This window comes from Lithobates pipiens, unplaced genomic scaffold, assembly GCF_037356315.1.
Source record: "Lithobates pipiens isolate NorthernLeopardFrog02 unplaced genomic scaffold, aLitPip1_a1.2 Scaffold_10, whole genome shotgun sequence".
Classification (NCBI taxonomy): domain Eukaryota; kingdom Metazoa; phylum Chordata; class Amphibia; order Anura; family Ranidae; genus Lithobates; species Lithobates pipiens.
Genome location: NW_027507686.1, coordinates 116,275,821 through 116,298,936, shown reverse-complemented (window position 1 = coordinate 116,298,936; position 23,116 = coordinate 116,275,821). Strand labels below are relative to the sequence as shown.

General features: G+C 42.7%; 2 protein-coding genes and 2 long non-coding RNA genes across 7 annotated transcripts in view; 2 read left to right on the top strand and 2 right to left on the bottom strand.

The window, feature by feature from the left end:
* RASGRP2 (RAS guanyl releasing protein 2) overlaps positions 1-23,116 on the top strand; it is a 1,719,722-nt gene that overhangs the window by 1,578,462 nt on the left and 118,144 nt on the right. The gene's annotated exons all lie outside the window — the stretch shown is intronic.
* Positions 11,982-14,121, bottom strand: LOC143934250 (uncharacterized). Of its 2 annotated transcripts, XR_013263236.1 has the most exons (4): positions 13,492-14,117; positions 13,256-13,377; positions 12,340-12,598; positions 11,982-12,252 (listed from the first exon to the last, which is right to left on the bottom strand). It is a non-coding gene; the product is annotated as an uncharacterized LOC143934250 (long non-coding RNA). The 2 variants fall into 2 exon arrangements; XR_013263235.1 differs by having other exon boundaries at positions 11,982-12,598; positions 13,492-14,121.
* LOC143934239 (uncharacterized) lies at positions 14,527-17,919 on the bottom strand. Of its 2 annotated transcripts, XM_077457692.1 has the most exons (4): positions 17,802-17,919; positions 17,566-17,687; positions 16,645-16,903; positions 14,527-16,557 (listed from the first exon to the last, which is right to left on the bottom strand). In XM_077457692.1, exon 4 carries the CDS (start codon positions 15,963-15,965, stop codon positions 14,874-14,876), a length of 1,092 nt encoding a protein of 363 aa, XP_077313818.1. In that variant the 5' UTR covers positions 15,966-16,557; positions 16,645-16,903; positions 17,566-17,687; positions 17,802-17,919; the 3' UTR covers positions 14,527-14,873. The 2 variants fall into 2 exon arrangements, with proteins under 2 accessions (XP_077313818.1, XP_077313808.1); XM_077457682.1 differs by having other exon boundaries at positions 14,527-16,903.
* LOC143934233 (uncharacterized) lies at positions 20,709-22,403 on the top strand. Of its 2 annotated transcripts, XR_013263230.1 has the most exons (4): positions 20,711-20,827; positions 20,942-21,063; positions 21,730-21,988; positions 22,076-22,401. It is a non-coding gene; the product is annotated as an uncharacterized LOC143934233 (long non-coding RNA). The 2 variants fall into 2 exon arrangements; XR_013263229.1 differs by having other exon boundaries at positions 20,709-20,827; positions 21,730-22,403.

Sequence of the window (23,116 nt, the reverse complement as noted above, 5' to 3'; positions counted from 1 at the left end):
GTGCCTGTGCCTGCTGCTCTTCTTGATGTGCCTGTGCCTGCTGCCCAGCTTGAAGTGCCCATGTCTGCTGCCCAGCTTTATGTGCCTGGTGCCCAGCTTGAAGTGCCTGCTGCCCAGCTTGAAGTGCTCGTGCCTGCTGCCCATCTTGATGTGCCCCAGCCTGCTGCCCAGCTTGATGTGCCCCTGCCTGCTGCCCAGCTTGATGTGCCCCTGCCTGCTGCCCAGCTTGAAGTGCCCATGCCTGATATGCCCAGCTTAATGTGGTGTGCCTGCTGCCCAGCTTGAAGTGCCTGCTGCCCAGCTTGATGTGTTTGATGTGCCTGTGCCTGCTGCTCTTCTTGATGTGCCTGTGCCTGCTGCCCAGCTTGAAGTGCCCATGTCTGCTGCCCATCTTTATGTGCCTGGTGCCCAGGTTGAAGTGCCTGTGCCTGCTGCCCAGCTTGAAGTGCCTGCTTCCATACCTGATGTGCCCGTGCCTGCTGCCCAGCTTGATGTGCCCGTGCCTGCTGCCCAGCTTGAAGTTCCCGTGCCTGCTGCCCAGCTTGATATTTTTGATGTGCCTGCTGCTCTGCTTAATGTGCCTGCTGCCCAGCTTCAAGTGACTGCTGCCCAACTTGAAGTACCTGCTGCCCAGTTTGAAGTGCCAGGGCCTGCTGCCCAGCTTGAAAGGCCTGCTTCCCAACCTGATGTGCCCGTGCCTGCTACCCAAGCTTGATGTGCCCATGCCTTCTGCCCATCTTGAAGTGCCATGCCTTCTGCCCAGCTTGAAGTGCCCATGCCTTCTGCCCAGCTTAAAGTGCCTGTGCCTGCTGCCCAGGTTGATGTGCCTGTGCCCGCTGCCCAGGTTGATGTGCCTGCTTCCCAACCTGATGTGCCTGTGCCTGCTGCTCATCTTGAATTGCCCGTGCCTGCTGCCTAGCTTGATGTGCTGCTGCTCGACTTGATGTGCCTGCTGCCCAGCTTGGAGTGCCGATGCCTGCTGCCCAGCTTGAAGTGCCTGCTTCCCAATCTGATGTGCCTGTGCCTGCTTCCCAACCTGATGTTCCTGTGCCTGTTGCCCAGCTTGATGTGCCCGTGCCTGCTGCCCAGGCTGATGTGCCACTGTCTGCTTCCCAGTCTAATGCGCCCGTGCCTGCTGCCCAGCTTGAAGTGCCCGTGCCTGCTGCCCAGCTTGAAGTGCCCGTGCCTGCTGCCCACCTTGATCTGTTTGATGTGCCTGCTGTTCTCCTTGATGTGCCCATGCCTGCTGCCCAGCTTGGGGTACCCGTGCCTGATGTGCCCGTGTCTGCTGTCCAGCCTGATGTGCTACTGTTGTTTCCGGCATAGGTTCACTGAAGGAGAATGGCAGCAGATTAATTGATTTCTTTTTGACCCCTCATGTTACATGATTGCCATTATATGTCCGAGATACGTTAGACCCCCTCAAGCACATTGAGGGTGTTGCAGTCCCTCCTTTTTTTTTTTTTTTTTTTTTTTTTCCACTCAGTAAGATTTGTTATTAAAAGATTCTAATCAGATTAACTCTCAGAATCTTTTCCTTTATTCTTAACATCATTGTGGCAAAATTTCTTTTTCATTTCCCAATCTCTTTTTTTTTTATTTTTATTTTTTTATTTTTTTTTCCCCTTTTTAAACTTATTTCAATTTAATATTTTTCCATTAAAAAGAGAAGACCATACAAATTTAGAGAAAAAGAAAAAACAAACAATAAAACTGACATCTACTTGGTTATCATTGCCATCATATTCTTACTACCTTATCTTATTATTTAACTCCTTATTTAATCAGATTTTACCACACCCACCCTTCCCTCTTCTCTCCCGTCTGTTGACCTTCCCCGTACCCACTACTCTTTATTCCATTAATGCTTGAGTATAATGCTTCGTCTTTTTAAATATTCTCCACTTTTCCCAAGTTCTGCAGTATTTTTTCATTTTATTTTCCTCCATTTTTCTTAGGTATTCCATATTGTTGATATATTCTATTCTTTGAATCCAATCTCTAATCAAGGGTTTTTTCACCTGTAACCAATTTTTTGGTATTATGGCTTTTGCAGCATTAAGTAAAACGGATACTAATGAGTTTTGTATTCTTCTTTTAAAATGTTTATTCATTTTTCCTCTACACCTAAAAACAAACATTCCCCTGGGGTTAAAGGTATTTTTTGCCCTGTTATTTTCTCTATGTATTCTATTATTTTACACCAATATTGATTTATTACTGGGCATTCCCACCAGAAATGGAATATCGTTCCTGGTATACTACATTCTCTCCAACATAACTTGGAGTTGGAGGGCTCCATTCTATATAATTTATCTGGTGTTAAGTGCCATCTCGTTAAACATTTATAATTTACTTCCATTGATCTTATATCAAATACGGAATCATATACTGAGTTAATCATTTGGGTCTCATCAACTTTATAGCCCAAGTCTTTCTCCCATTTAGCTATAAATGGGATATTTCCCTGGCCTTCTGTTTCCGAAAGACAATCATATAACTGTGAGACACAATGCTTAACTGCTGTTTTCCTTATACATAGTTTTTCAATTGGTGTTAACCTTTTTTCATTTCTTATTGGTTTTGGGATGGAGTTAACAAAGTGTTGAATCTGGAGGTATTCCCAATCCTTTAACATTTGCCAATTATGCTTCATCATTAAATCTTGTTTTGGCATTAACTTCCCCTCCATTATAATGTCTTTTAATTGTAAATCCCTCATTTGTTTCCCTAGTGGTGTGTCGTAACCTGGTGTGAAAAAACTTGCTCCCTCAAGAGGGATTAATGGTGAATTATATTGCCATTTGTTTTTACGCTGTATTGTGTCCCATTTTTTCAGTGCCGTTAAAGTGATTTTGTGCGTCCTACTGCTAATTACTCTAAATTTTGGTGGAATCCAAATGTTTTATTGTAATTGTGACCCATTCAATATCTCCTCCATTTTTACCCATTTCTTTTTAGTGTTTTGATTTGTCCATTCAACCAATCTCGTTAAAATAATTGCTAAATAATATCTGTGTATATCTGGTAGTGCCATTCCTCCCCTATTTTTTTTCCTAGTTAATAAATTAAATTTTATCCTGGGTTTTTTATTTTGCCATATGAATTTTAAAAATAATGTTCTTATTATATTAAAAAAAAACAATTGGAATATTTATCGGAAGCATTTGCATTTTATATGTAATTTTTGGTAATACCACCATCTTCAACACATTGATTCTTCCCATCCAAGATATTATTCCTTTATTCATCTTCGTTAGTAACGCTTTAACTTCATTTATTAACGGGATATAATTAGCCTGATATAACCCCTGAATTGTCTTTGTTATTTTAATTCCTAGGTATGTTATTTCTTTTTTTTCCCATGTATAAGGGAATTTGTGCCGTATCTTTTCTTCTTCATGCGAATCTAGTCCAATATTCAGGATAACTGTTTTAATTGGGTTTATTTTAAAATTAGAAAGGGCCCCATAATCTCTGATCTCCTTTATCATGCCTGGAAACGACGTTTGGGGGTTGATCATATATAGGAGTATGTCGTCCGCGTATGCCGCCAATTTATTTTCTTCCCCCCCCCCCCATTCTTATTCCTTCTATGACTGGATTATTGAGAATTTTTGCTAATAGGGGCTCCAAAGCTAGTACATATAGCAAAGACGAGAGGGGACATCCCTGTCTTGTACCGTTTCTCATATCAAAGGCGGACGACATACTCCCGTTTACCCCCACTCTAGCTGATGGATACGTATATAGGTTATTTACCCATTTCAGCATTCTTGGGCCAAGGCCCAATGTCTGTAATGTTTCCATTATAAAGCTCCAATCCACTCGGTCAAAAGCTTTTTCGGCATCGATCGAAACCAAAATCATTGGAGGATTGGTTTCCTTATCCTTCCCCATTAACAACAGCGTTCGCAGACTGTTATCTCGGCCCTCCCTCCCTGGTACAAATCCTACTTGATCTCCGTTAATCAGTTCTGGGAGTAGATTTTTTATCCTCGTTGCTAACACTTTTGCATATAATTTAATGTCTGTGTTCAACAATGCAATTGGACAGTAGTTAGAGCAGATCGAGCCATCTTTGCCAGGTTTTGGGATAAGTGTAATATTTGCTAGGAGTGATTCTTTCCTCAGGAGCTCATCCTCTGCCAGTTTATTCCAAAGTTTACATAGCTGTGGGACCAACTGATGTTTACATTTTTTATAATACCTGATAGTAAAACCATCTGGTCCTGGGCTTTTCCCGTTGGGCATGTCCTTTATTGCGTGCTCGATTTCCTCTGGAGTAATCGGGTCCTCTAAACTTTTAGACATTTCGGGGGTTATCTTTGGTAGGTCTGCCTCCCTCAAGTATTCTTGTATTTTAATTTTTCTAGTCTCCTTCTGACTTTTAGTCTCCATGTTCCTAATTGAGTATAGGGTGCTATAATATGTTTTAAACGCGTTTGCTATTTCTGATGTTCTATATTTTATTTCACCTTTCGCGTTTTTGATCTTTTCTATATAATTAATAGCTTTTTTATCCCTTACTAAACTGGCCAACTGTTTCCCCGGCTTATTTCCCCACAGGTATCTTTCTTTAGCTAAGTTTTTCTAAGTTTTTCTTGCTTCTTGTTCCAATCTATTATTTAGTTGAGTACGTTTGTATATTATTTCTTTATATATGTTTTTATCGAGTTGACACTTGTGTTTTTGTTCTAATAAGTAAAGTTATTTTTTTAAATCGTTTTGCTTCTTTTCGCTTTCTTTTTTTTTCCAGGATCCTATGGATATTAATTTCCCCCTAATTAGGGCTTTGTGGGCCTCCCAGAGTGTAGCCCTTGGGATCTCCTCTAAGTCATTGGCTAAAAAGTATTGCTCAATTTCATTTTTTATAATATCTTCTGTTTCCACATTTTCCAATAGGGACTCATTTAGTCTCCATACCCCTTTTCTTTTTTTTTTTTTAAATTGTATTTTTATTGAAAATATAAAGATAACAATGACAAAGTGTTTGCATAAATGCACAGGTAAACAGTAAGTCCATCATATAAAACAAATCAGAAACAGAGAGGGGGGAGGGAGGAGAGGGGAGGGAGGAGAGGGGAGGGAAGAAAGAGGAGGGGGGGGGGTAGGATATTTCAGCACATTCAGTATATCCTCACATAAATTAACAATTATTTGTGGTACAAAACAGCAATCGTCACAATTAAATAGGCATAGGACAGTGAGCAGGAAATGTGGAAACTTCATTCCTTTAGAAGGGCATGGAACAGTGTGAACGTGCAATTTGAGCCTTAAACTCAGCGTAGGAGGTCCAAACTCAGAAGACTATATTAAGTAGCAGTATATAGTTTAGAGCGATACCACAGATCCCAAATCATTGAGAACTTAGGCATAGTGTCATGGACTATGGCTGTAAGCTTTTCCATACGGCCGATATGTTCTAGGTTCTGCAAGACTTGGGGGAAAGTGGGCGGGGTACGTGATAGCCACCGTATAGGGATAGCTCTCTTAGCTGCTAACAAAATAAAGGTGGCAAGCTTCTGAGCATGTCTAGAGAATCCAGGAATCGGAAACCCTAGTAAGAAATACAGAGGGTCTAATGGGAGGGAAATCTCCAACAAGTCTTGGACGAAGGATTGTATTGTAATCCAAAATGGACGGATCAATGGGCATGCCCAGAAGATATGGAAATGGGAACCTATATCTCCCCGACATCTCCAGCACATCGCAGGGGTCTTGGGATCATATTTATTTAAAATTTCAGGCGTTCTATACCAAAAGAGCAGAATCTTGTAAGCCGTTTCCTTCTGTTCCACACAGCGGGATGTCTTAGAGACGGCCTCCCAGATTCTCTGCCATTGTGGGAGTAGGATGGGATGTTCTAACACTTGCGACCACTTACGCATATATGAATGAGAAGATTCCGTAATGGGCACCGATTCATGGAGTATTCTATAAATGTCAGTGATTAAATGGGCCTGGTATGGGCCCTGAGCACATCAAAATTCAAATGGAGTTGGCTTATCAAGACAGAGAGTGGGGGATTTAGAAGCAAAGTAGTGTCTGATTTGCAGATAGGAGTGGAAGAGTTGTTTGGGAATTTGGTGCTGTTTCTGCAAGTCCGCGAATGATAGAAGCCTCCTGGTGAGCGGATGCACTATATTGCGGAGTTGGAACAAACCAGCTTCAGACCAAGGAATCACTCTATCATATGCTAGGCTGTCTGGGATATCTGGATTAAACAGTATGTTTAGCAAAGGAGGGCATTGGGAAGCCAGAGGAAACAACTTTAGGCATTTCCTCCAGATTTCCAAGGAGAACAGCATCGGGGCCAGACAAATGCTACGAAGTGGACCCATGGAGGTTTTAAGGTCTGCCCAAAGCATGGCACAGATGTGTGCAGGCCTGGTGATGCTCATCTCAATTTCAGCCCATACTGTGGGGGCTTTCCGGGATGACCAGGTAATAACTGGTTTAAGGTGTGTAGCATAGTAATATTTGATCAGATCGGGGGCTCCCAGACCTCCACGCCATTTAGGAGCCAACATCACCGAACCTGCAACCCTATGCGCTCGATAATGCCAAATGAAGTTAAGAAAAGCTCTTTGGACAGCCTTAAGTTGGGACATAGGGATTGGGATTGGAAGAGTATCAAAAAGGTAGAGGAGTCTAGGCATCACTGACATTTTTAGGACATTGATACGATCCAAAAGTGAGAGGGGAAGCGAATCCCATTGCTTCAAAAGCCTAGCAATGTCACGAAAAAGTGGGGGGTAGTTAGCCGAGTATAAGGTCGAATAGGAGGGAGTAATGTTAATCCCCAGGTATTTAATGGAGTCTGTGCACCAGTGAAAGGAATAGTTGTCTTGCAGTATTGTGAGAGCAGAAGAGTGAATGTGTATAGGTAAAGCTTCAGTTTTACTGGTGTTAATCTTGTACCCTGATATGGAGCTAAAATCTTTCAGCAAGGACAACAGGTTCGGAAGTGAGATATGGGGATTGGTCAATGTCAGGAGGATGTCGTCTGCAAATAGGGACATTTTATATTCCCTGTGGCGTAGGCATATCCCTCTAATGTCTGGGTGAACGCGGATGGCCTCCGCCAGGGGTTCGAGGCAGAGGATAAAAAGAAGAGGCGACAGGGGGCAACCCTGTCTCGTGCCATTGCTCAAAGGGAATGAAGACGATAGGTAGGATGCCAATTTGACCTGGGAAGAGGGGCAGGAGTAAAGGGCTTCAAGAGCTGAAACAAAAGGGCCTGTGAAACCATATCTTGCAAGAGTAGCAAACATATACGGCCAGCTAAGCCTGTCGAAGGCCTTCTGAGCATCTAGACTAAGAATAAGGGCTGGACGGGAGGTTTTGTTCAATAAATCAATCAGGTCTATTGTGCGTCTGGTATTATCACCTGCGTGACGAGTGCGTACAAAGCCAACTTGATCTCTATGGATGAGTGTAGGGATTATATGGGTCAGCCTATTAGCCAGGATCTTTGTAAAAATTTTATAGTCTGAGTTTAATAGCGCTATAGGCCTATAATTGTCAGGTAAGGAGGCATCTTTACCAGGTTTTGGTATGACCGAAACATGAGCGTGTAGGAATTGGGCGTGTGGAGTGGAACCTTTAAGTAGGGAAGTATAGAGCGAGATCATGTGGGGACTCAGGACAGGTAGGAAAGTTTTGTAATAGGAATAGGGTAACCCGTCGGGGCCCGGGGCTTTTTGGCTGGGGAGTTGTGTAATTACTGCTTCAAGTTCGTCGGGTGAAATGGCCGAATTCAGGGTTGCAAGATGGTCGGGGAGGAGTTTAGGCAATTTCAAGTGTTCAAAAAAGAGATCAAATCTCCCTTGTGAAAAGTCATAATTTGGGTCTTTCTGTAGGCAGTTATATAAATTATGGTAGAAGTCTCCGAAGATCCGTGACATAGTCAGGGGGCAATAAGTAGGTGTACCATCAGGATGTCGTAAAAAGTCGGGAGAGGGTTGAAAAGGACGTGGTTTCAACCTATTTACCAGCAGCTTATGAGGTTTGTTTGAGAATTCATAAAACTTCTGTTTGGACCACAAAAGAGATTTGTCTATTTTGCTCATTGCTAGGGATTTGAGCCGATTACGCAGGGAGATGACTTTTCGGAGCCTGTCCACCGTGGGGGAGGCCAACAGCAGTCTCTCTGCTAAGCGCAAATCGGTCATAATGGCAAAGCGCTGGGATGCCGCGTCTTTTTTAAGACGGGATCCCATACCCCTTTTCTATATTCTCTTCCTGGATCTTTTAATTTTATTATTACAGGTGCGTGATCCGAAAGGGTTATGGATCCTATTGTAACCTCTAGTATATTTTCTAACAATTCATGATCTACTAGTATGTAGTCCAGTCTAACATACATATCGTGTACTGTGGAATAATATGTGTAATCTTTTTTTCCTAGATTGAATATTCGCCAGGTATCTATTAATTGTTGCTGAAACATCCTCTTTTTTAAGATTCTGTGTTGTTTATTTTCCTTTACCAAACCCTGTGAAGTACTATCTATAAACGGGTCGATGGCAAAATGTAGATCCCCACCCAAAATTATGTGGCCTTGTTTATATGTTTCTAATATGTTCAAAATTTTATTTAAATATTTCTTTGGACCTTTATTAGGGCAGTAGATATTTACCAATGTATATCTTTTTCTTTCTATGTAGCCTTTTACAAATAAAAACCTTCCCTGTGGGTCCACTTTTATTTCTTCCATTTTCCAATTGACTTTTTTGGAGATCCCAATTGCTACTCCCCTAGAGCCCTTACATGTGGTATCCGCATAGTACCATATTGGAAACATCTGTGTATTTAACCTAATACTTAAATCTAATGTTAAATGCGTTTCTTGTAAAAAAAACTATATCTACAGAGTTTCCCTCCACCTCTTTCAATATGTTATACCTTTTTTTTGGAGAATTCATTCCTCTCACATTATATGTTGCTATTTTAATTTCCGACATTATACCGGCCTAGACTTTTTCTAATTTTTTTAACTAGAAGTAGTGGTATCATGTCAACAGATTTATCCCTCCCACCCTTCCCACTTCCCGCCACCCCCTTCCCTTTTACCCTCCCGTCCTTCCCCCCTCCCTGACCCCTCTTCAGATGTAAAATTGACCCACTGGTCCGGGACCTTTTATCTGGAACTCCCTCGTTCCATTTGTCCCTTGGCCCTAGGGTGGAATTCTGTTTAACGGTGTCGTCACCAAACTCGCCTTTCATTGGCAAGGTGATTATCCCGCATACCAGGGGCACCCCAACCCCCACCGCACCCTCCCCCCCACCCCCCCAATTCCACCCAACCCACCCCACCCCCTCCCCCCCAGCAAAGCCAAGGGGGAAAGGGGAGGGGCAAGGCGAATGCGAGCAGGGAAAGGCGATCCAGAAAACTAGAACTCCACCTTCTTAATAATTTACATCTCTATCGACCTCTCCCTCCTCCCCCCCCACCTCCCGGCAGAGAGGGGCGGGGTTGTTTCCCGTCTCCCCCCCATCTCCTCCCCCCTCCACCCCCCCGGGACCGGGACCCCCAGTTTTCTACAAAATTCTGCAGTTTCTTCAAGAAATCTTAATCTTGCTGTGCGGCCATTTTTTTTTCCTATTAAACTTGCAGGGAAACCCCAGTTATATTGCACTTCATTCTCAACCAGAACTGTCAATAACGGTTTTAAGGCTCTTCTCCTCCTCAAGGTTTCCTGTGCAAAATCTTGGAATATCTGAATGTCGTTCCCTTCATATCTTAATGGTGCTTTTGCTCTTATATTCCTCCATATTTGATATTTTTCCTCTTCGTTTTGGAATCGCACTATAAAGTCCCGTGGCATTTCTTGTGGGAGACCTTTGGGTTTCCTTACTCTGTGCACTCTTTCTACATGTATTACGTTAGTTATCTCTTTATTCATTAAGGGGTTACAAATCTTCTTGATTATATCATTCAGATCCTCTCGTTGTTGTGCGTCTGGAACTCCACGGATTCTTAGGTTTTTTCTTCTGTCTCTATTTTCTTGATTTTCGATCTTATATGCTTGCTCTTGTTGTGCTTTTTTTAAACTTTGTATTTCTACTTCCTGTTTTTTTGTTATATTCGTATCTCTTTCCACTTTTTTTTCTACTTCTTCTACTCTTTCTAGTATGTGTCCAAGATTCTTATGTAATCTTTCCATTTCGGATTTCATAGTATTTTCCAGGGCTGCAAACATAGATATTATCTCATTTTTAGTGGGCAATACTTGGCGGTTATCTTGTTGTGTCTGTTGAATTATTAAGGGTTCTACATCTCGGTCTAGTTCAGTTATTGGGTCTATTCCTTCTTCTGATGGTACATCAAGTAATGTTTCTGAGTCATGTACGGAGATGTTTTGAGTTTGATGTTTCCTTTTCTCTTTTTTGCTCTTTTCTCTCTCCTTTTTATCACTGCTTTCCGCCTGTTGGGTTTTGGTGTATTGAGGTTTTTCAACGTGCTGCTTATCTGTAGCTACTGTCTGTGTAACGTACTTATTCATTGCACCGGGACTGGTAATCAAGCTCCGGCGTGGTGATTTTGAAACAGCCCCTGCTTTTACTGTTTTTCCCTTCATCTGGCACCGCGATATTTGAGCACCTTTATTACTCTTGTTATATGTGCTCACCCACGGCTACTAAGATGTGATTTTAAGATTTTTTTTCTGTCGCAGTGTTTTCGTGCTACCGTCGAGATGGCGCTAGTACCCCCTTATTCCATTCTCAGCATACTCGTTTTTTCACTCTGTTTTTTACATCTAGAGCAATCGCGTGATATAAAGATCTGTCCCCTTTTATTTTGTTTTATTAAGATGGATCACTGTTGTGTTGTGTAATTAGTTGCTTACTTGCCAATACAATTACATCAAAAAAAAAAAAAGGAAACTGTATTTTCCTAGTATATTAACTTTTTATCTTCGCGGATTTTCCAGTCCGTCCCGTTACTTAACAGAGAATATAGTGCAGAATATTTTAATGCTTTATATTATATGACCATTATATGACCACTTACCCCGTGGTTACTTGCAGTCTGGTTTATCTGCATATTTTAATTCTGCCCGACATTCAGCATTCTCATGTAGATTTTAGTTCTAGGTTTTTTTTTTTTTTTTACTGACCTTCTTGGGATCCCTTTTTTTTTTTTTCCACAATACCTTTCAATGTCTTCTGAGAGCAGTACCTTACTTTGTCCAGTAGATGGCGTCCGGAGCACTCGTAAGCCTTCCCAGAAGATTAACCTTGCTCTGCACAGCCAGTACTACCGAAAAGCCGACATCCCCGGCATCCCTCCGTTCTCACACAGAAATCTCCACAGACACACAGGAGGTCCGGATCTCTACCCGCCACGCCGCTCAGCGCAATGCAGCGTGTTCCGACCCGGGGGGGAAGAAAGCCAAGGGGGAAGGTAGGAGAGAGAGAGAGGACCCACCACACCAGTGGTGGGGCTCCGCCGAGGGTTAGGACAGGAGGGTAGGGATCAGAGGAGGACCGCAAACAGCGGCATTATCCTTGCGGTGGGGGACTTGGAGCGCTCCAGCACGCTAGGTACAGACACGCACCATTCTCAGACTCCTCCCCCGGAAGGGCCTCCCCTGTTGCAGTCCCTCCTGATGCCCTGCTCGTGACCTTGGATGTGGAGGCATTATACTCCAGCATCCCTCATGAGCGGGGTGTTGGAATGGTGCGTACATTCCTCCATGAAGGGGACTACCACAGTTGGCCATTTAGTGAATTCCTTCTTAAACTGCTTTTCTTTATTTTGACACACAACTGGTTCATGTTCAATGGTTCCCACTACCTCCAGGTACAGGGCGTGGCCATGGGCACTTGCTGTGCCCTGGCCTATGCCAGTCTGTACCTGGGGGGGTGGGAACATGATATCTTTTCAAATGAAGACCTCAGTAGCCACACCAGTCTTGTACTGATGTGGCTTAGATATATTAATCATATATTTATAAAACGAATTCCCCCACCAACGGGATTTTTAGGCAGCAATAAACAGTAAGCGTAGCATACTATATAAAAAAGATTACTTTATTGTGTGGTAAAAACATGAGCTTCACCCAGGTATTTAAAATAAAAAGGTATAAATAGAACCAAACTTGTACATACAAAAATTACAATGACAATTGGGCATACACTAAGCAGACCTAACTATAAATATACTGTATAAGATTAGTAACAGCAAAAATAAATTTATAGTTCTAACGCGTTTCAACCACTAGGGTCTTCTTCAGAGAAAGTCTGTTGATAGAGAGACAAGATACAACTTAATAAATCTATCGAATAGGATTAGTATTAAACATATTCTAGATTTGTCAGTGTAATTACCCAGTATGGCATTGCCGAGAGGTTCATACAAATTATAGTGCTTAATGGTGGAGTTTACCCAGGTTCATGCTTAGACGTCCTTCACAAGTTACAAAAGATATATGGTCCATGCATCTCGCCACAGAATCCAGCAGTGGGGTGAGGGTCGGAAGCCCAGAGGCGCGGCTCACGAGCGGTCACACGACAAAACCCTATGCCCCACAAAGGTTGTAGGGAATAGGTGCAAGCGTAGGCAGCCTGCCTGTATGGTAAGTCACGCCTGTGATGAAAATCCCAACATAGTCGCAATTAGACATATATATTTATATATTTGTTTTTTATATTCTATATTATATATATATAGACCCACATATGGGGTATGGAGATATCTTATATATGATTTGTGTGCATATAAAGGGAATATCCCCAGATATCTGTATTCACATCCAAAAAAAAAAAAAACAAAAAAAAAAAAAAAAAGGGGGGGGGGGGGGGGAAAGGGGAGGGAAGGGGGGGAAAGAAAAACAAAACTCAAAAGGCAAACACGTATTAAAAAGAAGGAACAGAAACAACAAACGTGGTTGAAATCAAAAGAAAACAAACGTGAGATGACATATGGTAGGAATAGTGTGTGTGATGACAACCCGATATTGGGTGACTGGAGTGAATAAGTGAGTGAATGATGTGCAGGTGAAGTGAATAATGAGGTGAGAAGTGTGGGTGTTGGTGTGATGAAAAGAATTAGAGGGATAACATATTAGGAAATCAGAGTGACAATGGGAGGAGTGCATAGGGGTGCTAGTGACGGATAGAGGTAAAAATGAAAATGCATGGAAATGCTAATGTTGAACTGGTGAAAGGTGACAAAAAAAAAAAAAAAAAAAAAAACCCTTCAGATGTGATAAACCATGTTTATACTGAAAGTGATAACAGTTACCTGGATAGCTGGGCTGAACAAAAGATTCCCAAAATGGAAAAGGGGAGACAGCAGCTGGGAAACTATCCCGGGAAGAGTGCCAGATACGGTCAATAACTCCTAGTCCATAGGGGCACCCCCATCTAAGAATAAATAGAATGATAAAGCGAGCTAGCTGTTAGAAAAGCTAGTTTTTCAGAAGTTTATTTAAGTAAAATGGGGGCATGTCAGCCAGGTTAGCAAATAATCAAACTTACCAACCAGGGATTCAAAGGTACGAGAGTCCTTGTTTGTGTACAGGAGCTGATGTTTGCTGCCAAGTGTACTGTGTTATATAGTGCCCCGGGATTGCATCACAGGCATGGCCGCCCACCCATTGGCTGGTACCGCCTATTATTGCTTGGCCGCCTAAACAGGTCGACCTCGTGTGAACGCCCCGGCGTCCCGGAAGGTCGTAAAGCGACCCCGAAACGACGTCACTTCCGACGCAAATGCACGACGTGATTGCGTCACGTCCGTCCGTACGAAGGGTCAGACGAACGTGAGGCACGTCCGGAAGTGTTCAGGGACGCCACCGACAAGGAAATACGTGTCTCCAATGGCTGGGCGGGACCAGCCCGCACCAGTCATATAGGGAGACATCTGTGGAGAGAGCCCTGCATGTGCACAGACAGGGGTCCCTCCTACCCTTGTCGGGGAGTCGCGCAAAAGAGGCAAACAGCCCCCCACACACCACCTCCTCCACATAAAAGCGGAAGGGCATTGGAAGCAATGTGCGGAGGGACCATAAAAGTGGGGGACAAGCATAAACCCGGGTCAGGTCAATGTGGGGATATGTCGCTACTGTCCAATACCTCCCCTGGCCCCCAGAACAGGGATGGGATAAAGGTGTGTGGGTAGAAGGCGGGGAGGAAAAAAAAAAAAAAATAAAAAAAAATAAAAAAAAAAAAGGGGGGGGGGGAAGGGACAGGCGACCGATCCTAACACACCATTAGCTAAAAGAAGCCATTTGCTTAACCAAAGACAAGAATAAAATAACATCTTTTTCAGATTATTACATATACACATATAGCATGCATGTCCCGACGTGAAAACGCACGTCTTTATTCAAGGACAGACAGAGTAAATATATAGCTAAGAGAATATATACAAACAGCAAAAATGAAGTGATAACATAATTATACAATGAATCACAGAAAAATATGGTGTTCAATTGCGAACACTATACCATGGTACCCTGTTAGGTTGTAATCATAATAATTAGAGATTATCAACAATTTATGAGAGGGGCATGGTCAGGGGGTGTTCCTAGACACTTACTAAAGAGTTAGAGAGGAGAAAAAGAGGGAACATAAAGGAGAACGGGCTCACAAAGAAAGGGGGCAGGTACACCCGGTTTCTACTGTGTCCTCCCTGAGGAGAACCCCTTTAGGAAGGGAGCAAAAGAGACCGATTCGTTCAGGCCTGGGAAAGAGGTGAGCATTCCTAGTGTGCAGGCTCTTTAACAACAGCCTGCGTGCAAAGAGTTGTATGTCTGTGATAGTCCCAAAGGGATCACAGTTTTCTTGTGGGCAAAATGTTAAACCACGCGCCAGAACCGCAGTTTCCACTGGTGATAGCGCGTAGGACGAAAGGTTGATCACACTGAAGGATTCGCTTGGATCCGTGTGACAAATGCGTCCAAGTTTCCTACTCCCTTGTTTAGTCGGGGTGAGGGAAATCCCCGCTTCGGGTTTAAAGAGTTCTGACCAGTTTCCAAATCGGATACATGGTTTTCCCTATTCTTGCCACTGCTTGTCCCATTAGTATTGGTGACGTCAGCCTTCTGGCTAACTTCCATAGATGATAGCATGATTTCCCTTCCTCTCTCATTACATGTCCCATTGCTGCAGACGGGGTCGGCCATCTCATCAAAATATGTGTATGGGGGGTCTAATGGTGCCAACACGGCATGTGATATAGCTTGCAATTCCTTATATGTACTTGAACTTTCTGTTGGAATGTTGTCAGTGATACGTTTTTTACTATTTCCTTCCGGGGAATCCTTATTGCTTCTATTTCTTTTAAATTTACCCCGAGGTTTCTGCATAGATTTAGCTCCTTCATTGGAGTTGGGCATGGCTTTAGATTTAGTGGTATTTCTTGTAGCGGGATGCACTTTCCCACTAGTATTATTATGAGATGGTATATTCGTATTCCATTTGTATGCCCGTCCTTCTGAGAAGGCAAACTTGTCCCTCCAATATTTGGCCTCCTTCTTGCCCAAAATGCTCTTATTGTGGAAAGATAAATCAGCACGGAGTTTAGTCCGGGATTCCACAAATAGAGCATGAGAGGCAAACGGTTGTAGGGCCTTTTCTAGGATACAAATCTCCTTGTCTAGGAGTGCAATTTGCCTGGTATACTCATTGGTGAGAATAACCATCATTTGCTGTGAGCAAGCATTCAAGTTTGCCTCCCATTCAGTTTTACATTCACTACTAATTGAATCTACATTGGGAAAGATTTGGACCCGAAGGCCCAAAGGGTTAATTTTCTCCTTGTTGTATCTATCAAAAGATTTTATGTGCCAGAACAGTGCTGATTTTTTCTCAAGTAATTTCATCAATTTAAAAGTGAGAGTGGTAATCTCTGTGTCAGCTCGATCGTTCTTCTCAAACTCAGTTTCATACCCTAACATCAAAGTGTCCCATTCATGACCTTGAAACATATTCATATTCACTGTGGACATATTGTGTACATAAACAGAGTATATATATATATACACCTCAATCACATCAAAATACTACTAAGTCAAGCTCATGTTTAAACCCTTGAGTGTTCAATTGCGGGGGAGGGAAGATCAAGGAAAGAAAAAGGAGTATGAAAGAAGAGTGAATAAGAGAGAAAAAGAAAAAGAAAAGGAAAGGGAGAAAAGAGAAGAAAGACGAGAAAAGAAAAAGGGTGTTTAACCACCTAGTTTGAATAGTATTGGAAGGAACACACTGCTAACAAGAGCAAAAAGGGTGCTGCTCACCCCTATAAATCAGAAAAATAAAACGAATTCCCCCACCAACGGGATTTTTAGGCAGCAATAAACAGTAAGCGTAGCATACTATATAAAAAAGATTACTTTATTGTGTGGTAAAAACATGAGCTTCACCCAGGTATTTAAAATAAAAAGGTATAAATAGAACCAAACTTGTACATACAAAAATTACAATGACAATTGGGCATACACTAAGCAGACCTAACTATAAATATACTGTATAAGATTAGTAACAGCAAAAATAAATTTATAGTTCTAACGCGTTTCAACCACTAGGGTCTTCTTCAGAGAAAGTCTGTTGATAGAGAGACAAGATACAACTTAATAAATCTATCGAATAGGATTAGTATTAAACATATTCTAGATTTGTCAGTGTAATTACCCAGTATGGCATTGCCGAGAGGTTCATACAAATTATAGTGCTTAATGGTGGAGTTTACCCAGGTTCATGCTTAGACGTCCTTCACAAGTTACAAAAGATATATGGTCCATGCATCTCGCCACAGAATCCAGCAGTGGGGTGAGGGTCGGAAGCCCAGAGGCGCGGCTCACGAGCGGTCACACGACAAAACCCTATGCCCCACAAAGGTTGTAGGGAATAGGTGCAAGCGTAGGCAGCCTGCCTGTATGGTAAGTCACGCCTGTGATGAAAATCCCAACATAGTCGCAATTAGACATATATATTTATATATTTGTTTTTTATATTCTATATTATATATATATAGACCCACATATGGGGTATGGAGATATCTTATATATGATTTGTGTGCATATAAAGGGAATATCCCCAGATATCTGTATTCACATCCAAAAAAAAAAAAAACAAAAAAAAAAAAAAAACAAAAAAAAAAAAAAAAGGGGGGGGGGGAAAAGGGGAGGGAAGGGGGGGAAAGAAAAACAAAACTCAAAAGGCAAACACGTATTAAAAAGAAGGAACAGAAACAACAAACGTGGTTGAAATCAAAAGAAAACAAACGTGAGATGACATATGGTAGGAATAGTGTGTGTGATGACAACCCGATATTGGGTGACTGGAGTGAATAAGTGAGTGAATGATGTGCAGGTGAAGTGAATAATGAGGTGAGAAGTGTGGGTGTTGGTGTGATGAAAAGAATTAGAGGGATAACATATTAGGAAATCAGAGTGACAATGGGAGGAGTGCATAGGGGTGCTAGTGACGGATAGAGGTAAAAATGAAAATGCATGGAAATGCTAATGTTGAACTGGTGAAAGGTGACAAAAAAAAAAAAAAAACCCTTCAGATGTGATAAACCATGTTTATACTGAAAGTGATAACAGTTACCTGGATAGCTGGGCTGAACAAAAGATTCCCAAAATGGAAAAGGGGAGACAGCAGCTGGGAAACTATCCCGGGAAGAGTGCCAGATACGGTCAATAACTCCTAGTCCATAGGGGCACCCCCATCTAAGAATAAATAGAATGATAAAGCGAGCTAGCTGTTAGAAAAGCTAGTTTTTCAGAAGTTTATTTAAGTAAAATGGGGGCATGTCAGCCAGGTTAGCAAATAATCAAACTTACCAACCAGGGATTCAAAGGTACGAGAGTCCTTGTTTGTGTACAGGAGCTGATGTTTGCTGCCAAGTGTACTGTGTTATATAGTGCCCCGGGATTGCATCACAGGCATGGCCGCCCACCCATTGGCTGGTACCGCCTATTATTGCGTGGCCGCCTAAACAGGTCGACCTCGTGTGAACGCCCCGGCGTCCCGGAAGGTCCTAAAGCGACCCCGAAACGACGTCACTTCCGACGCAAATGCACGACGTGATTGCGTCACGTCCGTCCGTACGAAGGGTCAGACGAACGTGAGGCACGTCCGGAAGTGTTCAGGGACGCCACCGACAAGGAAATACGTGTCTCCAATGGCTGGGCGGGACCAGCCCGCACCAGTCATATAGGGAGACATCTGTGGAGAGAGCCCTGCATGTGCACAGACAGGGGTCCCTCCTACCCTTGTCGGGGAGTCGCGCAAAAGAGGCAAACAGCCCCCCACACACCACCTCCTCCACATAAAAGCGGAAGGGCATTGGAAGCAATGTGCGGAGGGACCATAAAAGTGGGGGACAAGCATAAACCCGGGTCAGGTCAATGTGGGGATATGTCGCTACTGTCCAATACCTCCCCTGGCCCCCAGAACAGGGATGGGATAAAGGTGTGTGGGTAGAAGGCGGGGAGGAAAAAAAAAAAAAAAAAAAAAAAAAAAAAAAAGGGGGGGGGGGGGGAAAGGGACAGGCGACCGATCCTAACACACCATTAGCTAAAAGAAGCCATTTGCTTAACCAAAGACAAGAATAAAATAACATCTTTTTCAGATTATTACATATACACATATAGCATGCATGTCCCGACGTGAAAACGCACGTCTTTATTCAAGGACAGACAGAGTAAATATATAGCTAAGAGAATATATACAAACAGCAAAAATGAAGTGATAACATAATTATACAATGAATCACAGAAAAATATGGTGTTCAATTGCGAACACTATACCATGGTACCCTGTTAGGTTGTAATCATAATAATTAGAGATTATCAACAATTTATGAGAGGGGCATGGTCAGGGGGTGTTCCTAGACACTTACTAAAGAGTTAGAGAGGAGAAAAAGAGGGAACATAAAGGAGAACGGGCTCACAAAGAAAGGGGGCAGGTACACCCGGTTTCTACTGTGTCCTCCCTGAGGAGAACCCCTTTAGGAAGGGAGCAAAAGAGACCGATTCGTTCAGGCCTGGGAAAGAGGTGAGCATTCCTAGTGTGCAGGCTCTTTAACAACAGCCTGCGTGCAAAGAGTTGTATGTCTGTGATAGTCCCAAAGGGATCACAGTTTTCTTGTGGGCAAAATGTTAAACCACGCGCCAGAACCGCAGTTTCCACTGGTGATAGCGCGTAGGACGAAAGGTTGATCACACTGAAGGATTCGCTTGGATCCGTGTGACAAATGCGTCCAAGTTTCCTACTCCCTTGTTTAGTCGGGGTGAGGGAAATCCCCAATCGTCACCAATACTAATGGGACAAGCAGTGGCAAGAATAGGGAAAACCATGTATCCGATTTGGAAACTGGTCAGAACTCTTTAAACCCGAAGCGGGGATTTCCCTCACCCCGACTAAACAAGGGAGTAGGAAACTTGGACGCATTTGTCACACGGATCCAAGCGAATCCTTCAGTGTGATCAACCTTTCGTCCTACGCGCTATCACCAGTGGAAACTGCGGTTCTGGCGCGTGGTTTAACATTTTGCCCACAAGAAAACTGTGATCCCTTTGGGACTATCACAGACATACAACTCTTTGCACGCAGGCTGTTGTTAAAGAGCCTGCACACTAGGAATGCTCACCTCTTTCCCAGGCCTGAACGAATCGGTCTCTTTTGCTCCCTTCCTAAAGGGGTTCTCCTCAGGGAGGACACAGTAGAAACCGGGTGTACCTGCCCCCTTTCTTTGTGAGCCCGTTCTCCTTTATGTTCCCTCTTTTTCTCCTCTCTAACTCTTTAGTAAGTGTCTAGGAACACCCCCTGACCATGCCCCTCTCATAAATTGTTGATAATCTCTAATTATTATGATTACAACCTAACAGGGTACCATGGTATAGTGTTCGCAATTGAACACCATATTTTTCTGTGATTCATTGTATAATTATGTTATCACTTCATTTTTGCTGTTTGTATATATTCTCTTAGCTATATATTTACTCTGTCTGTCCTTGAATAAAGACGTGCGTTTTCACGTCGGGACATGCATGCTATATGTGTATATGTAATAATCTGAAAAAGATGTTATTTTATTCTTGTCTTTGGTTAAGCAAATGGCTTCTTTTAGCTAATGGTGTGTTAGGATCGGTCGCCTGTCCCTTTCCCCCCCCCCCCCTTTTTTTTTTTTTTTTTTTTTTTTTTTTTTTTCCTCCCCGCCTTCTACCCACACACCTTTATCCCATCCCTGTTCTGGGGGCCAGGGGAGGTATTGGACAGTAGCGACATATCCCCACATTGACCTGACCCGGGTTTATGCTTGTCCCCCACTTTTATGGTCCCTCCGCACATTGCTTCCAATGCCCTTCCGCTTTTATGTGGAGGAGGTGGTGTGTGGGGGGCTGTTTGCCTCTTTTGCGCGACTCCCCGACAAGGGTAGGAGGGACCCCTGTCTGTGCACATGCAGGGCTCTCTCCACAGATGTCTCCCTATATGACTGGTGCGGGCTGGTCCCGCCCAGCCATTGGAGACACGTATTTCCTTGTCGGTGGCGTCCCTGAACACTTCCGGACGTGCCTCACGTTCGTCTGACCCTTCGTACGGACGGACGTGACGCAATCACGTCGTGCATTTGCGTCGGAAGTGACGTCGTTTCGGGGTCGCTTTACGACCTTCCGGGACGCCGGGGCGTTCACACGAGGTCGACCTGTTTAGGCGGCCACGCAATAATAGGCGGTACCAGCCAATGGGTGGGCGGCCATGCCTGTGATGCAATCCCGGGGCACTATATAACACAGTACACTTGGCAGCAAACATCAGCTCCTGTACACAAACAAGGACTCTCGTACCTTTGAATCCCTGGTTGGTAAGTTTGATTATTTGCTAACCTGGCTGACATGCCCCCATTTTACTTAAATAAACTTCTGAAAAACTAGCTTTTCTAACAGCTAGCTCGCTTTATCATTCTATTTATTCTTAGATGGGGGTGCCCCTATGGACTAGGAGTTATTGACCGTATCTGGCACTCTTCCCGGGATAGTTTCCCAGCTGCTGTCTCCCCTTTTCCATTTTGGGAATCTTTTGTTCAGCCCAGCTATCCAGGTAACTGTTATCACTTTCAGTATAAACATGGTTTATCACATCTGAAGGGTTTTTTTTTTTTTTTTTGTCACCTTTCACCAGTTCAACATTAGCATTTCCATGCATTTTCATTTTTACCTCTATCCGTCACTAGCACCCCTATGCACTCCTCCCATTGTCACTCTGATTTCCTAATATGTTATCCCTCTAATTCTTTTCATCACACCAACACCCACACTTCTCACCTCATTATTCACTTCACCTGCACATCATTCACTCACTTATTCACTCCAGTCACCCAATATCGGGTTGTCATCACACACACTATTCCTACCATATGTCATCTCACGTTTGTTTTCTTTTGATTTCAACCACGTTTGTTGTTTCTGTTCCTTCTTTTTAATACGTGTTTGCCTTTTGAGTTTTGTTTTTCTTTCCCCCCCTTCCCTCCCCTTCCCCCCCCCCCCCTTTTTTTTTTTGTTTTTTTTTTGTTTTTTTTTTTTGTTTTTTTTTTTTTTTGGATGTGAATACAGATATCTGGGGATATTCCCTTTATATGCACACAAATCATATATAAGATATCTCCATACCCCATATGTGGGTCTATATATATATAATATAGAATATAAAAAACAAATATATAAATATATATGTCTAATTGCGACTATGTTGGGATTTTCATCACAGGCGTGACTTACCATACAGGCAGGCTGCCTACGCTTGCACCTATTCCCTACAACCTTTGTGGGGCATAGGGTTTTGTCGTGTGACCGCTCGTGAGCCGCGCCTCTGGGCTTCCGACCCTCACCCCACTGCTGGATTCTGTGGCGAGATGCATGGACCATATATCTTTTGTAACTTGTGAAGGACGTCTAAGCATGAACCTGGGTAAACTCCACCATTAAGCACTATAATTTGTATGAACCTCTCGGCAATGCCATACTGGGTAATTACACTGACAAATCTAGAATATGTTTAATACTAATCCTATTCGATAGATTTATTAAGTTGTATCTTGTCTCTCTATCAACAGACTTTCTCTGAAGAAGACCCTAGTGGTTGAAACGCGTTAGAACTATAAATTTATTTTTGCTGTTACTAATCTTATACAGTATATTTATAGTTAGGTCTGCTTAGTGTATGCCCAATTGTCATTGTAATTTTTGTATGTACAAGTTTGGTTCTATTTATACCTTTTTATTTTAAATACCTGGGTGAAGCTCATGTTTTTACCACACAATAAAGTAATCTTTTTTATATAGTATGCTACGCTTACTGTTTATTGCTGCCTAAAAATCCCGTTGGTGGGGGAATTCGTTTTATTTTTCTGATTTATAGGGGTGAGCAGCACCCTTTTTGCTCTTGTTAGCAGTGTGTTCCTTCCAATACTAATCATATATTTATTATCTGGGTAGGCTCACAATTCACATGGGACACCTTTGTTAATCACCTTAACAATAACACGTACAATTTGAGATATACAGTAAAGAGTGATCCCTCTAAAATTACGTTCCTCGACCTTTCAATTTCCAAAGACCAGGATAATTGCCTGGCAACTTCATTGTATCGCAAGGAATCAGCAGGAAACACGATCCTACATGCTTCAAGTGCTCACACATCGACTCTTGTTCATAGTATTCCCTACACGCAATATATTCGATTAAAGGAACTGTTACGACTGACAATGATTTTAGATATCATGCTGATCTCTTGCGAGGGGCTAGTCAAAATCCCTTTTACGCAAAGCCTTTATTAAAGCTTTTAAACAAACTACAAATACACTATTGTTTGAACATAAAACCAAGCTAGATGATCATCCCACTGTAAAATTCATTACACAATACTCATATCAACATTAGAGATTAAGAAATGTCCTGGAGAAACATTGGTATAGCCTCCATGAGGAACTCTTCTTGAGGAAATATGTTACTGACCACCCAGAGATTGTATTTAAAAGGTCAATCTCGCTTCATGATAAATTGACCCAAAGCCATTACACTTCTTCTTCTTCTGGTCACAATACCAAAGTGGTGGGAATGTACAAATGTGGCCATTGTGCCTTCTGCCCCTGGGT